We start from the raw sequence: 15,669 nt of genomic DNA on the forward strand, positions 1-15,669 counted from the left end.
AAGGTACTAGTGTCCCGAGAAGATGCAGCAAATGACACACCCGCGGCCAACAAAGTGATATGACATGATTGGAATGCGGCTCGCTGGTAACGTTGACGTTCTCTGCAAGGCCCCGTTCTTTGGTGTTGCAGCGCCCCGGGCTCGCTGTGCATTTCTGGTGGATCCTAGTCACATTCCTCAGCCTGCAGGGAGCTCCAGCCCTGTTGGAGGAGCCACCACGACCGGGGGAGTGGGGTGTGGGGTTCCTGCCCACTTCCACTTCCTTGTAAACATGGAGCTCGTGGCCTGGAAGGAATCCCGCTTGGCGTTTGGTCATCAGGGCAGATTCGGGGACGGACAGGGGTTGGCGGGGCAGCGTCTTGGAACTCCATCTGATCTTCTGGATTTCCCTTTACATACACTACCCGTACTATGACTCCCTTTCTCCATTGTTCATCTTCTCTTGTTTACGTTTCTTTTGTACGTTGGGTCTTTTGCTCATTATTACCAAGACAAGCTGGAAGCTACTTCACCTCGAACACGAAACTAAGTTTACACCAAGTTTACACGCAGTTATTGCGCCTGGCAGGATTACATCACTCCCGGAAACTTTATCACCTGTCGATACCTATAGGGGCACTTCCAGCCATCGTGTGAACCAAACAAAGCAATATCACGTCGAAGAGAGACTTGGCTTTTCTGCAGGGATCACTCTAAGCTAGTACCCGAGACAGCTTCATCTCCTATCCAACAAACGATGCTCGACGAAAACTTTCCCACCTTCCGCTCCCGCCCGTCCCCGGACAACCCACTCTCTTCCATCCTATTTTTCACACAGAACGGCGCCGATCCTAGCCCCGAGTACATCCTCCGACGGGCCGACCCGGCCCTCCCGTCCTCGCGCAACAAGTATGCCGCCGCCCTCTGCGGTCCGTTGAACGCTGACGTCGTCTACGCCGAAGTCCTCGTCACCCCAGAATGGTCGCAACCCTCTATCTCGGGCGCCGAGATGCGCGCCCAGGCATTGAACGGCGCACCGCCTGCCCCCGCGACGGCGCTAGCCCCAGAAACCTTTGCCATTCAGCTGTATAATCCGGACTCGACCGTCGCAATCAAGATGGTGCCGGGCACGTGGAATAAGACTGACTCGTGGGAGTTTGAGCTGCCGGTCCAGACGTTCAAGCAGCCATCGGGCAGCGAGCTGGACAGGGAGAACGGAGGATTGCCGCCGCCGGACTTGATGCCAAGGGTCATGTTCAGATGGAAGAAAGACAGCAAGTTGAGCAAGGATATGACGTGTTACATGTGCGGAACGAGCTTGGGAGGGAGGAGGAACAAAGAGCCGGATATCACTATTGCCATGTTCAAGACTACCACGCGCAGGGATGGGGAGAGCGTGATCACTGTCTACCAGCCGAATCTGCATCGGGTGGAGGTGGAGGATCGCAAGGGGCTGGAGCTCATACTTTTGCTAGGAGCCGAGGTGATTAAGGACTTGTATCTGTCGCCGAAGGCTGATGTCTTCAACGTTGGAGGAGGGGGCTCCCCTGTCGGAGTAGCGGGCAGGAGGAAGAACTCAAAGCCCACCAGCACGCCACCAGGAATGCCCATCATGTCTGGTGCTGTGGCGACCAATGGTGGTCCAGCAGGGGCAGGAGGACAATTTGTTGCTACGAACGCGATTCGCCATCCAGATACTATACCCGTGGCAACCTCAAGCGCGACAAACCTTTCATCATCAAAGGCAGATATCGATGCCGAAACGCAACGGCTCAAAGCAATGGTTGAGCACGAGGAACAAGAGCGGCAAAAGCGGGAAAGACAAGAGCGGGAGAAGCGTGAACGAGAAGAGCAACAGCGCATTAAGAGGATGCTCGAAGAAGAAGAACAGCGCGACCGTCAACGAAGGGAAGCAGAGGTCGCAGCCGAAACAGAGCGGTTGCGTAGAGAATACGGAATGGAAGGGCAGGAACTCCCATCGATCGTCCACTCCCCTCCAGCTCTTCAGAACGGAGGCACGTTTAGCAGCCCCACCCTCCCGCCACGGCAAACCTTCCAGAATACACAACCTCCGCCGCACCTCTTCCAACAGCCAAGCCAGGGCCAGCTGTCACCAACCACAAACTGGGCAGCCACACCCTCTCTGCCTCCGCGGCCCCTTAGTGTTGGTCCGCCGGGGGCGCATCATGTTAGCGGGAGTAGCAGTAATAGCAGGCCAGGACCATTTCATTGCGATAAGCTGAATAAAGTGTGGAATGGCGTGGTGATACCAGCTCTGGATCGTGGTTCCGGAACCCCGGGACCTGGTAGTTCGGGAAGGAGACGCAGCAGCGGTGCACCGTACTTATCAGCGGATCAATCGAATGGCAGTGGTAGTTACGGGTATAGCCAGGGTTCTGCTGGTCTGACTGGCGGGAATGGGAGCTTGGGTGCAAGCGATAGAGAGAGGGAAAGGGACAGAGAAAGGAATAGGAAAATTGCAAAGAAGAAGAGTGCGCTTTGGTAGGCATCTCTTGATACAGGATGTTTAGGCATGTCATGCCTGGTAATAAAATGCATAATCACATTTGGAAGGAGTTGGTAGGCGTACTGCAGCATATTGCACCCATCTAGACCATCACTGGCGTGGTCAAACGTGGATTTATTTCAAGAGAATTTGCTATCATTATATCATGACGCGATGAAGATACTGTCAAAGGCAACAGTTTCCGTATATATTGTTGGCCCTGTATTTCTGTTCTTCTCCTATCATCACTGAAACTGACATTACTCTCCAAAGTAAGCGTCATATCTCATTGCCTTATAAGACATGATATCAGGACATTGTAGGAAAAGATAACATGTTACCCCTTGTGAGCTCGTAACTTCTTGCACCAAGGGCGAGCCTGGCTGGCACCGGGAGCGTTCGGAAACGTAGATGGAACAAAACAGGTGAAACACCTTACCAACGCTCGAGCTAAGGGGACGTTTGATCAAAGCTTCATACTAGTAACCGGGCTGTTTCATGGTGTGCACCATGATGCGATGGCTTCTGGGGTATGAAGATTGTTACTAGTTAGTGTTTCCCCTGGTCGGGCCTACGCAAAGGGTCTCGTGCTCCCAACCCACATTCAAAGGGTAAGGTGGGTTTTTAATGGGCTGAAGCGACTCATGACCTTGGTACACCACGAGATACTACTGCACGAGAGGAGCATCAGGTAATGGTTTACACAGAAAGGCTACATTGCTCTGTTTGCGTCTACGCAGGTTGCTTGCCACGTCCGTCCCATATCTCTCGAATCTACCCGTTTCCTACCTCCATGCTTCCGCTTATCTTTCCTCATGCTTCCCCAGCCGCAACCACTGAGGCGGATAGCAGCTTGTTTACGTTGCGGCAACGTGGTGACACGGGATGAGTATTTATCGGTTGATCATGGTGGTTGACAGCAACGATTTGCACGTTAGGAGAGGGCGACTCCGATATATAGTCCAGTTGCTTAAAAAGTATATTTGGCTGCCGTCCTTTGATGCCCCAGAGACGAGCTATATTGGCTCGTCATTCCCACAAAGCCACTCTGGCTTGGATTAGTGATCCGAACCATGATGCTCAGGCCGCAACATCATCGGACACAGCCAGAACGGCTGAAACTGACGAGCAAAGAGACAAAAGACATGAGAATATGATATCCCGCCGTCGCTGTCATGCCAGACAACGTTGTGTTCGGCTCATGAAGCTATATCAAGTTAACGGATATAGGCAGCCCGACTACGACAAAAGAGGGTGGGATCGTTTGGTCGAATTTCCGGGTCTCGGTTTATTCATTGGGACTCTCCGGTCATGTCGCATTTAACCCACAAAGACAGGAAGACTTGGTGAAATTTGGTTTAGGTCGTGAGAGATATATCATGCACCTGAAAAAGGATGAAAAATGGAAATGCTGAGTGATATTATGTGTCTGATGAAAGAAAAAGTTTCGATTCGACGTTGCTGTTGGACAAATGAGAAGAGCCCACAAGCTGACGCAGTAGTAAAATAGCCCTCCCCTTTCGGACACCTTCCGTGATGGGATTTATGGGATGGTATTCCCAGCTTCAGTGCCCCCTCCCCCTCCTCAACCTAAGCCCGTCCAAGCCAGCCTGCCCACGTCACCATCGCTGGGCCACTGGCAGAGAGACTGGAGAAGACTAGCTGTGCCCCTGACAGGAATGACACTGCTGACAGAAGCTTCCCGCCGTCCAGCAGCATCCGACATGGTGATCTCGACCAACTGCACTACGGAGCAGAGCCGGGAGAGCTAAAGCGGGCAGCAGAGAGCAAACAGGATTCAAGATTCGAGATCAGGGGAGAAGGAGTGGGGTGCAGACAGAGGTGACGAGGAAGGTAAAGTACCTGTGAGAAACGTCCAGTGCGACGGAGCAATATCCGGACAGCCCAAGCTCACAAAGCAACGAAGTGCTACACAGTGCACCGTTGCTATTCCCAAACTTAGAAGTCGTACCTTGGGTATGATGTACCCTGCAGTGAGTGAAGTTTTTGGTCCAAGGGAAGCCAACCAAGCGACTCTGAGGACCGCCGTTCGACTGAAAGCGATAAACTACCTACCTAATTTGACCATCTTGGAGCCATTGTAGGTAGCAGCCTAGGTTTGGACAATAAAATGGAGCCACACACTCAATCGGCCACCCGCCAGACCCGATACGTTGCGGCCACCTGCCTGACTGGTCGACCTGGGACAGGCGAGCGGCTAGCAGCTGCAGGCGGGCAATAGGTGGACCTGAAATGGTGTTGCTGTGCACACTGCACCACAAGCACCTGCCGCCCAAAGAACCTCACAAGTGGAAGGGAAGGGAAGTGGTGTGGACGGAAGAGACGCCCGTACTGCAGTCCCAGACGGTGCAGCAGGAATGGAAACCCCAAGGAAGACAGTGGCAGGGAGTAGAGGTAGCTAGCAGGGAGAGCAACTTCGTGATCTCCACACCGGGCACTGCACCGCACCACTGCACCCGACCACGCACCGACGCAGGCACTGCACCGCAAACGGCTTTCAATCACCATTTGCATCTGGGCCAAAAACATCCACCACAACTATACATCCAACTAACTCCACCACCGCGACAGGGACATTCAACGAGTTGCTGCACTGTCCACATCCCACTGTCACCACCGACCGGTCCCTAGCCCATTCATTGTCTAGCGGGAGGTGTCTGTCATCCATTTACCTCTCGTCTACCTCTACCTCTACCTCTACCTCTACCTCTAGCCGAACTCCATCCGGCCGATTTCCATCACTTCACGACACGGGAACCTGACCGACCGACGAGACGACAAGTTGTTGCTTGTCAGTCAGACCCGATCCAAACCCGCCTCCGCTTCTCCTACCCGACGCTTGCTGTTGCTCCCACCGCCGTAATTCTCGTCAAATATTGCCCGCTGCTTCCTGTTGCACGATCCGGCCAACGTCTGTTACTGCAACCAGCCAAGCTTGGAAAGCCCACCGCTGTTGGCCTAGTGGCAGCTCTACCCGCCCACTCGCGCCTCCTCCTCCTCCTCCTCCTCCTCCTCCTCCTCCTCCATCCTACTCGTCGCGGAACGGCTCTTGCGCTTCCCGTCACTGGGAAACTGAGGCGCTCCTCTTCGTTTGTCGACATCAGCAGGACCCTTCGCTCTTCTTTCCCCCGCATGTCGATCCGGACGACGCAGCGCCCATCGCTGATACCCGCTTCTCCGTCTTCGAGCCTCCCATAAAGAACGACTTCGGGTTTTCTTGACTCCTGCCGCCGCAGCCCCGGCTGTGGAGGCCCGGCAATTCGCAAACATGAACTTTGACTCGGGCACCGCGTACGCTGAGTCGGACGCCGACGACGAGTATGAGCGCGATATTCACGGAAGCTCCCCTATCGATCACACCGATGTCGAGCACTCGCCCATCGATTCTGGCCCCCCCTCGGCCGAACACACCCCTACAACATATGGCTACCGGAATAGTGCAGACAGACACATAGAAACTTTGATATCCGACTGGTCTGCCGACGACTGCGCCGACTTCATTGCTTCGATTGGGCTACAGCAATATGCAGATAGATTTATAGGTCCGTTGCGATTATATGAGCAAAAGGTTGCCTATGGCCTTGACTTCCGCTAACTCCACGCACAGAAAACGAGATTGTGGGAGAGGCCCTGGTCGCGTTGCAACATGATGATCTCAAGTCGATGGGCATTAACAGTGTTGGCCACCGCTTGATGATTCTGAAATCAGTCTACGATGTAAAGAAGGCTCAAGATGTTCCTATCGAGGACGACCATTACATGCCTCTCAGTACGTGTCGCGCCCCCTTACCTTGTGCAGTTTTCGAGTGCTAACATACCAAACTTGCAAAGCCGCCGCGACCGAAGCGCTATCGGCGAACGCCACCCTCAACGACATTAAACATCTCGCTGAGCAGTTGCGTTTGAGAGACGAGCGCATGAGCCTCTTCGAGCAAGACCTGCGCCGGTTAACCGAAGACTTTAGGAGGTTACGGGAAGATATGCTACCGGCATTGCGACTCGCCAAGGATGCTCAGCAACCGTTACCAAGTGGACCGTCTTACGAATCTACTTTGTCACCGCCAGCTCCAGCCTCGTCGGCGGGTAGCCAGCCAAGTGCCGGCCTAAGTCGGCAATATTCTACCAAGAGGATCATGCTTGGGACAACGCCGAAAGCAGTCTCCCCTTCTCATCTTCAGACTTCCCACGGCCCGCCATACGACTCTTCTGCATCTAGTAGAGGTATGCTGTCGTCGTCTCATCTTGGCGCCCTGAACGGGTCTAGTGCCAACACAACCTCCGGTGGTTATCCATCACCGAACATGCCATCGCCTACCTCTCCGCCCACCACCAACATGTCAGGCACTACCCTCGATCCGAGGTCTTATCGCGGTGATAACCAACCCCCATCATCGAGCCGGTCCACCTTTGGCGATAACGATCACTACGGTTCTCAAGACAAACAGCCTGTGTCCGCTCCCCGCAGAGGACAGACGCCAGCACCTGATACCCCTGGTTCCGCGAGCAACGCGTCCGTCGAGATCTTCAAGTCATTCAGGGTCAGTATGGATGACCCATGCTATAAGGTTCTTCCGGCAGCGCTCAAAAAGTACCAAATCAACGCTCCGTGGGATCAATACGCCCTGTATATCGTATATGGCGATCAAGAACGGTGTCTAGGACTGGACGAGAAGCCTCTCATATTGTTCAAGCAGCTGGACAAGGAAGGAAAGAAGCCCATGTTTATGCTAAGGAAGACGAACAACGCTCCAGCTGAGGAACAACCCGGGAGCGCAGGACTATCGGCTGCGGCTCGCGGGGCGACGACCGTTTACGATCCACCGGGAGGTATCATATAGGCGAATACTGGGGCGGGAGCAAGACTGTGGTGATGCTGGGTACTGCCCGTCCACTATCCGAGCCGAACCGCTGGGGTGCCTTTCCGGGCTGCACAGCTTTTGCATAGCGTGACGGAGGATTACGCTGTGAAGGAAGGCTTGGCATAACTGGAGGTCCGTCGCTCGAGTGGAAATGTCTATGAGAAGAAGAGAAGGCTGAGTCGATGTTCAACGGTTCAGTGTCGTATGACCGGCGGTCAGTTTCGTCAGGTTAGCTCTTATCTGGCCTGGAATGGGCGGCTTGATAGCTGAGTTGGTGGAAAGGCAACCGCTGACATGGACTCAAATCTCCACATACACAATTCCAAGAATATTTTGTGTATGAGAACGGTATACCAGTTAGCATTGCCTCTTTTGTTATCTTTCCTATTTAATTCATTGGTGAGCGGCATGGCAACGGGTTGGAGAAAATAGCTTACTGCGCAACGGGGGGAATTAGGAGAAGGAGGCGTATTTGGTGAACTCAATCCCATCCGAAAGCGTCGTCCACAATTTTCAAGAACAATATGTTTCGGTATCAACGTGCTTGGAACTCATCTGGTCTGATTGATTGAAGCAACGCCGAGGAAGAGGAGGAGGACGTCAAAGAGGAGAGGAGCCGGGAAAGGGATGGGGGTCAAGTGGTGGGTTAAGAAAACTTTCGAACTTCTTGTGTTATTTATTTATCATTTAGAGTGAAGAGATTACAAACTCTGGTGCTTGAACAATTTGCACAACTGTGGGATTTATATCCCGGTGATTGCCGTTGCCCCAACATCTTCCAACTCCGTAATGTCAAAAAAAACACATTGTCAAGACCAAGAAGCTCTCAGATAGTATTCGTCAGGACGACGAGGACATCCATATCTTTAAATTATGGAATCGACAAAAAAACAAGTTTTCGCTACTTTTACGCAACCATATACCTATGCTGGGAAATACGAATTACGTCCCATCAGGTATTTCCGTCACCTGCACCACCCAACAACTCAAAGTCCTCAAAAGACCCAGGCTAGTTATAGCGCATTCCCAGCCTTAATAAAGAGACTGAAAATCGCTCCCAACCCCGCCATCCACGCAAGACTTCTCACAGGCGCAAACTTGCGGTTATCCTGCAAAAAGACATAGACAAGATTGTACACCAGTCTGGTGCCAAGGTAAAAGAGCGAGAGCTTGTTGACCGTCTCCACGGGCAACTTGGCGGCGTTGGCGGCCACGACGCCGGCGGCGTAAAGCCCAATGGTCTCAAGCCCGTTGTTGGCGGCCGCCTTGGCGCGCAGGATGCGGTTTACCTGCTGTTTGGAGAGGGTGGTGTCCTTGGCGAGGTGTTCCTCAGTTTTGCGGGGGCTGTAAAGAGGGAAAAGGGAAAAGAGTGAGTCTAGTGGTTCATTGTCGTAATGAAGTTCATGTTGTAGTGTATACGGAGGGGACACGGGAGAGGAGTGTAATTGGACTGGGAATGGATGGGATTGATGGAGGGACGGGACGGGAACTTACTTGGCCAAGTCATAGTTCTTACCGGCAGCCATGCTGGCGTAGAAGTTGGGGAGGAGGGCGAGCACAAAGGCCGCGGGGACCTGGTAGCTTGTGTGTCAGAGTGATTTTTGTTTTGTCGAGATTGATGATTTGGGTTTTCTTCATTCCAAGGCACGTCATCTGCCTCTCAAGAAACCGAAGCGTGAAGGGAACCGTACATCGATTTCTCTTCACATGTTATGAGACAAGGTAGGTACATACCGAATGGAGAGACCAGTTGGACGAAAGATCAAGAAAGGGAGCCATTGTGATGGAGTTAGTGATCAAGTAATTTTGAATGGGAGTTTTTGAAGTATTCTATTGCTTTTCAAAGTGCGATGCAGTGACGTACGCCAAATATGCTCAGGTAATAGAGAGGACAGAGGCACTTTTATATCACACTTGCAGTGAGGAGGGGTCCACGATCGAACAGCTCCGATGATGACGGCGGATGAAGCTTGTGTGGGGGTGACAGGGGTACATGGAAGGGGAACCTCCTAGGGAAGAAGGATCGATCCACTCGGTGCCCCATGCCCCTGTGGTCCAAAATTCTGTAGCCATTGTCCTCCCGCCCCATGCGCCTCATGAGCCACTCCGTAGGTATCCACCGAGTACCCCTAAGATCAGTAAACAGAAATCGTAGGCGCTATGCTGAAACATTTGCCTGATGCAGAGTCTCTTTCCTAAATTAGTCCTTGAAGGATTGCGCGGGGCCAAGCCTGCTATGATGCTAGATGGGGACGTATCTGATAGGCACGGATGCTTGCGAAACCAGAGTTCCAGGAATGAGTATCACATGAAGGATTTGATGGACTCGACGGTACTAACTATCAACAGGCGAGATGCATCAAGACATTTGGATTACTGAACAGAATTGAATGGGACACAGTCTCGATCGCGATAAAGCATATCAGCCTCCTGATATGGCAGTTGTCCCGAGAAACATCCATTTCCGCTTCCAGTTCTCTCTTTGCAAAGTCTCTTGAACCGAATCCGCTTTTATTTCTCTACCAACAAACAAATTTTGAAAACATACGCGGCGTGGCGTGTCCCTCTTGGATATAAGCCTGGGGAGACAGACACGCATCGACTTCACCGAACATCCTCTCTTCTGCCCTCTCCTCATTCTGTAGCTTCCCCATCTTGTCATCAACCTTTCTCCCCCCCTCCGCCCTTCCTTCTTTTCTTGCTTCGCCCATCTCCTTCTATCCCTTGTGATAGAATAGGTATCCTTACGTTCCATGTCTGTGAGGAAAATGATGCGCCCATGTAAAAAGAAAAGGCATGGAAAAGAACACCCATTTGGTAATACCTATAACCCCTTTCTGAATTTGCGCAAACGTAGATGTGAGCAAAGTAGAAGAAAACCCAGGTAAATTTGCGGCGAGAATGCTCTTGCTACAATGGAGGACATTGCCTATCCAAAGCAGGGACTAGATCGCGCGTAGGGTGATTGAATCGTGTGATCGCTTGTGACTCCTTTGAGAGTGGAATGATTCTCTTCGAAGTCATTGGGCTGGCAAGACGTGAGTAGGGCAACATGAAGCCATGCACCATGCTTTTCGGAAGAGGCTATCCGGCGATCGTGAAAAGCTGACGGGATGTCGTCGAGTGTACAATTAGTAAGCACGGTTGGTGCCACGACGGTTCTTGCTGGGGCCAGAGACTGTCGTCCAGCCGTCATCTTCCCCGGCGGCGGCGGGAGTAGCGGGAGCCTGCTCCGCACCGGCAGCCGGGGTAGCCTGGGCGGGCTGGGAGGCGGGGGCACCGCCGTTCGCACGAGGGCCGCGGCCAGAGTCGCTACGAGGAGCGCGAGAAGCGCGATCAGCGGGGACACGGTCGTTGCGGCGAGGCCCACCAGAAGCGGCACCACCACGAGGTTCCCTAGGAGCAGAGCGCCAGTTACCGCTCTCGGTGGCTCTAGTCTTAGGGGCCTCGCGGGGCTCACGGGCCTTGACGGGGAGCTTCTGATCGGCAGCTACACCGTTGGCAGGAGCAGCACCGGGGGACTTGACCTCTTCCTCAGCAGCAGGGGCAGGGGCCTCAACGGGCTTCTCAGCCTCAGCCTTCGCGGCCGCGGCATCCGCTTCAGCCTTCTCAGCCTCGGCCTTAGCAGCGGCCTCCTTAGCAAGACGCTTCTCCTCCTTAGCCTTCTCGTCGGCCTCCTTCTTCTCCTTGAGGGCTTGAAGGCGCTTCTCCTCGATCTCGCGTTCGCGGGCGGCAGTATCGATGGGGCGAGCGGCACCGAAGGGGCTGGCCTTCGAGTCAGTCGAAGCGGTCGATCCAGCCTCGGGGGCTTCTGAAACGGTTCTCTTGGCGAGGTTCAGCTTAGGGCGACCGACAGGAAGAGCAGCCGAGGGCGCCGGAGAGTTGGGGACGCTTCCTTCACGAGACTCGGTAGCAGGACGCATGCTGTTGCGCCATTGGTTGTCCTTCTCAGCGGCAGTAGGAGCGCGCTCGGGACGGTCGCCAAACTCGCGGCGGGGAGGACGGGAAGTATCTTGACGACCCTCACCAGGGCCCCAAGCAGCGGGGGAAGCCCTCCTATCATTGCGGAAAGACTCGCCACGGGCCTCAAGGGGACGCGAGCGAGAGGAATCTCTGATTTGCTCAGTGGGCTCCGCAGGGGGGAGGGGACCACGTCTTTCCCAGTTGCCGAAATCGCGAACCTTGCCATCGTCGGCAGGGGCAAACTCTCTGGGGGCTCTACGCTCGCCAAAGTCACGTTGGGGGCGGTCACGTCCGGGCAAGTCGGGAAGGGGTCCTCTGCGCTCCCAGGTAGGGAGATCACGGCTCGACTCACCCCTGTCGCTGTATCCCTGCTTGGCTGCGAGGCTGTCAATACCACAATCAGACATAGGACTCATATATGGGAACACATACGGGGATCGGCAATCTTGATGCGGATGCTACGACCGTCAAAGGTCTCTCCATCACGGGTCAAGGCAGTCTTGAGACCCTCGACATCCTTGAACTCGGCATAGGCAAAACCCTTGGGGCGCTGAGTCTCGCGGTCCTCGATGATGCGGACATTCACGACATCGCAGCCCTCAAAGAACTCGGTAACGGACTCGGCGGTCGCGTTGTATGAAAGGTTACCGAGATGAGCGGTGAAAGGGGGCCTGGTAGGAAGCTGGGCCGGGCTGATGTTGTCGCGGAGGGAGGAATAACCTGTCATAACTCCAAGGTCAACACAGGGGCAAGCCGACTAGTTGTTGGAAGGTTGACCTACCGCGGTCAGCAAACGAAGAGCCTCCACCATAGGTGGAAGGGCCGCGACGCTCAGAGGGAGGGAGAGGTTGAGTGCCGGAGGCTAGACTGTATGTTAACGAAACAATATCAAAGGACGACGGAGGCGGCGTTACTTACCATAGGTGTCCTCGACCTCATCAGCCCAAGAGCCGCCGAAAGCTGTACGATATGTTAGTCGTAGGTCTCATTAAGAAACAGGAACGGGATTGACATGACCACCCTGCTAGGTGGGCTGGTGCCTTGGCGTGGAGGGGGAGGGGTCAACTCACAGGGTTCGTTCAAAAATTCGCCCAGAGAAAGCTTCTGGACTTCCTTCTTCTTGGGAGCTGTTGCAAACCCGAATCAGCATGTGACGCCAGCGAGAAGACGGTGGGACGGTAGGGTCGGAGGGGCGCGAGGTATGGTAGGTTGGGTTTGGAGAGTGGTCGACGAAGTCATGGCGACAGTGACGGTGATGATGATGTCGTCGGCGATAGTGGTGCTCACCCATGATTGCGGTTTTTTGAAAAGCCTACGTCGCGACAGACGATGGTCGCAAGCGTAGACGAGGGGGGGTGGTTTGCCGGAGAGGAGTATTCTAGCCGGCGGGTTGATGGTAATGACCTCGAGGTGATCCGAGAGCGATGGAGGAGGAGTGTCGAGTACCGGTTGAGAGGACGCAGCTGGTGGTACCGACAAAGTGGAAGGGAAGGACGAATGGTAGACGAGGATGGGGGTCGCCGTTGGTTCCGTCGTGATTTCCCAAGTGGGTTCGAGATTCGGCGTTGCGGGCAGGACGACAAAAAAATTCGTCTTTTGATAGAAGGTGGAATCCAGTGGAGGGTTAACATTTTTTTGCTCGGCATTGAGTGGGCAGGTGGGCTGCGTGGGGCGTGGGCGCTGGTGGCCTGGTGGGTGAATGTGGGAAAGTGCGTGCGGTGCAATGGCTGCGCTAGTTCGCATGTGGCTTAGCGCGAGTCAACTTACGCACCTCCACCTTCTCGACGGGACTTTAAAGTTGCGCGCTAGCAGAAGGATTCAGTGGTGTTCTTGCAGTGCAGAGAGCCCTGGTGCCGCTTTTGGTGCTGCCCGCATCGACTGGACCTTCCATTCCTTTCGCACCCCTCATTGCGGGCCGTCATTCTGGGCTCCCCCGCTATCGCTACCCCGTGCCTTCCACTTCACTGTTGCTGCTCATAGCCTCCAGGCTCCCGATCTCTTCTCTAACGAAAGCCCGGCAAATAGTATAACTCCAGTCCCATCTCGCCTTCCAACTGGTTGAGGGAACCAAGGCTGGACTCAAGTAACGAATAGTAACCCAGAGCAATACTAGGTACCTTACCAAATGTGCTCTGAGTGGGAAGCCCAACTCTTTGTATGATTTAGTTCACGGGGCGCATCTGACAGGTTTAAGCCATCATCCGAGGTTCACAGCACTCGGCAGATCAGACTATTAAGAGAAAACGGACTCGAGGAGTCCCGTCCACAGCTGGAAATGAAGAGGATCGAGTCTCCTGTCCTCAACAAGGTGTTGAGTGACAACGTAAACAGTGCACAGATGCCGACTCTTTCAGATAATGCGCCCAAAGAACAGATGGGTGATCAAGTCCCTTCCTTCTCTCATACACGGCCGAATCCAGTCCTTGGCCCTGCATTGAAACTTGGAGTCGGTGTGGGTGAGTTGAAACCCAAAGCTACTTGACTTTTCTTACAGCCGACGGACTGACACTGCGGGCTTAGGAACCTTGGGTCTCCTTACCGGAGCTGCAGCCGGCATTATTCGTTCAGCGCCCCCAGGATTATATGCAGCGACAACTGGTATTCAGTGGTTCGTCCTGAGTTCCAGTTTCTGGGGTGCGTATGCTCTGCCCTTGAACGTACAATGTCATGTAATCTATAGTACTAACCTTCTCCAGGTGCTCGTCAGTTTGCTCTTAACTCTCTGGCAAACGGCGCCGATTCTTCCCCTTCGAGCAACAATTTCATAGCAACAAGCTCTGCTGGTGCATTTTCGGGAGCCACGGCGGGCTTACTTCGTAAGTTGAACAGTAGAGGTATCCCGAGGTGCGGCAACTGAGCTAACATAGATGGCAGGCGGACCGAGAAACATCCTACCGGGCGCAGTCGTCTTTTCACTGCTCGGCCTGGGTGGCGCGGCTCTTCAGAACAGAATCAAGTCGAAAGAGCAGTCTGAGAGTTGGTTCCGCAAAGTTATTGACGGCAAATGGAGCCCTATCACCCGCATTACTAATGAGGATTGGGAAAGGATACTTGAGGAGAAGCTGCTGCGAGTCGAGACAGAAATTGCCGTCTTGGATGACTCGATCGAAGAACTACGCAAGAACGAAAGGCAGACCTAGTTGACCGTGGTGCGCTTTGTACCATTGAGGATGTTTGTAGAACCAACGGCTATGATGGCGCATAGCCATGCCCAAAAGCTGCTGAGCTTTTTGACGACGTCCTATTCACGAGGTCAGAACTCTCGCACGCTTCGAGAGGACGTGAATGTTTTCTCTCCATGAACCCCTTATCCTGTGTCCGTGTTTATGTGGTCCAAGCTTTCAGGGGGAGTTCTTGGCATTTGGGGATTTCCATCGAGGTAACCTTCTGCAACATAGGTTTAGAACCCCCCCCCCCCCCCCCCTGAATACTCCCATATATGGTAGGTAGAGCAAGTTGCCTTGAGCAAAAGGAGCATAGACATCCCCCGTTACGATGTTGTGCTATGTTTATGGCGCACGCGCAGTGCGTTGACAACGGTCTCGGAACTAGACCAGCAACACTTCGAATCTGGCGGGAGTGAAGCGGGAAGCGAACGAGGTGTAATTATTTAGTGGATCACGCTTCAATACAAAAATCAGCGAACCCGTCGGCAAACGGATGGAGTTTTGCTCGAGCAGCAAACCAGGAAGCCCCGGTCTTTGGGCAATGAACCTTTCCAAAGAAGACGATTTTTCAAGCAATATTTATCGAGCAGCAACGGATGTTTCATGAGAGCGAAGTAAGGAAACAACAAACCATGAAAGTCCCAGCGGATGTGATGTCAGTTTAGTTAAGCTTTTTAGTAGTGAGCCAAACTCCTTGGTGGCACGAATTGGGTACGGACGATCATGAGGAAAAGGGGTATATGCATGGGATGTCGTCGTGCGGTGGGCGTGAGGCTGGTGGCTCACTCGAAATAGAATTGGAGAAAGGTATCGAATCAATGAAGGTTAAGTTGTCTCTGGGCAGGGGACCTGATGAAAGAGAGGTGACGTTCCTGGTGTTCCAATGGATGAAAAACCTCCGGGAAGCGGTTCCAACTCCAGCGGAGCATCAGGCATCATCCTTGCCTAAAGAAGCTTAGTGCAGAGATCTCGTCTGTTGCTTGAAGCGTGCTCGCGTGCATTCGGGGCATTCTTTGCACGAGAGCAGCGCAGAGAGGAGAGCTGTGGGAAATGGGTTGAAGTCGCACATTCGGGCAGCCCAACCGAGCTGGGAATTTGTGCACTTTGTACAGTACTACCTATAGGCAGAGGTAAAATGGCGGTAGCAGATGGCAGTATGTACAAGCTGCGGAGG

General features: G+C 53.6%; 5 protein-coding genes across 6 annotated transcripts; 3 read left to right on the forward strand and 2 right to left on the reverse strand.

The window, feature by feature from the left end:
• The first annotated feature begins 327 nt into the window (after nucleotides 1-327).
• Nucleotides 328-2,659, forward strand: NCU00454 (hypothetical protein). Its single transcript, XM_951680.3, has one exon. The coding sequence runs from the start codon at nucleotides 737-739 to the stop codon at nucleotides 2,483-2,485; it is 1,749 nt and encodes a 582-aa protein (XP_956773.1). The 5' UTR covers nucleotides 328-736; the 3' UTR covers nucleotides 2,486-2,659.
• Nucleotides 2,660-4,958: 2,299 nt separating this feature from the next.
• ty-1 (tyrosinase-1) lies at nucleotides 4,959-8,128 on the forward strand. The gene is made up of 3 exons (XM_951681.3): nucleotides 4,959-6,048; nucleotides 6,114-6,275; nucleotides 6,338-8,128. Exons 1-3 carry the CDS (start codon nucleotides 5,775-5,777, stop codon nucleotides 7,342-7,344), a joined length of 1,443 nt encoding a protein of 480 aa, XP_956774.1. The 5' UTR covers nucleotides 4,959-5,774; the 3' UTR covers nucleotides 7,345-8,128.
• Nucleotides 8,129-8,180: 52 nt separating this feature from the next.
• On the reverse strand, nucleotides 8,181-9,344 carry NCU00456 (hypothetical protein). The gene is made up of 3 exons (XM_951682.3): nucleotides 9,100-9,344; nucleotides 8,860-8,939; nucleotides 8,181-8,709 (listed from the first exon to the last, which is right to left on the reverse strand). Exons 1-3 carry the CDS (start codon nucleotides 9,142-9,144, stop codon nucleotides 8,379-8,381), a joined length of 456 nt encoding a protein of 151 aa, XP_956775.2. The 5' UTR covers nucleotides 9,145-9,344; the 3' UTR covers nucleotides 8,181-8,378.
• A 311-nt stretch (nucleotides 9,345-9,655) lies between these two features.
• Nucleotides 9,656-12,958, reverse strand: NCU00457 (translation initiation factor 4B). The gene is made up of 6 exons (XM_951683.2): nucleotides 12,616-12,958; nucleotides 12,399-12,455; nucleotides 12,247-12,288; nucleotides 12,110-12,190; nucleotides 11,761-12,048; nucleotides 9,656-11,704 (listed from the first exon to the last, which is right to left on the reverse strand). The coding sequence occupies exons 1-6, from the start codon at nucleotides 12,617-12,619 to the stop codon at nucleotides 10,497-10,499; spliced, it is 1,680 nt and encodes a 559-aa protein (XP_956776.1). The 5' UTR covers nucleotides 12,620-12,958; the 3' UTR covers nucleotides 9,656-10,496.
• A 223-nt stretch (nucleotides 12,959-13,181) lies between these two features.
• NCU00458 lies at nucleotides 13,182-14,645 on the forward strand. 2 transcript variants are annotated; one of them, XM_011395547.1, is made up of 5 exons: nucleotides 13,182-13,441; nucleotides 13,523-13,784; nucleotides 13,849-13,962; nucleotides 14,025-14,144; nucleotides 14,203-14,645. In XM_011395547.1, exons 2-5 carry the CDS (start codon nucleotides 13,604-13,606, stop codon nucleotides 14,466-14,468), a joined length of 681 nt encoding a protein of 226 aa, XP_011393849.1. In that variant the 5' UTR covers nucleotides 13,182-13,441; nucleotides 13,523-13,603; the 3' UTR covers nucleotides 14,469-14,645. The 2 variants fall into 2 exon arrangements, with proteins under 2 accessions (XP_011393849.1, XP_011393848.1); XM_011395546.1 differs by having other exon boundaries at nucleotides 13,182-13,784.
• Nucleotides 14,646-15,669: the final 1,024 nt, after the last annotated feature.

This window comes from Neurospora crassa, linkage group III (genome assembly GCF_000182925.2).
Source record: "Neurospora crassa OR74A linkage group III, whole genome shotgun sequence".
Classification (NCBI taxonomy): Eukaryota; Fungi; Ascomycota; class Sordariomycetes; order Sordariales; family Sordariaceae; genus Neurospora; species Neurospora crassa.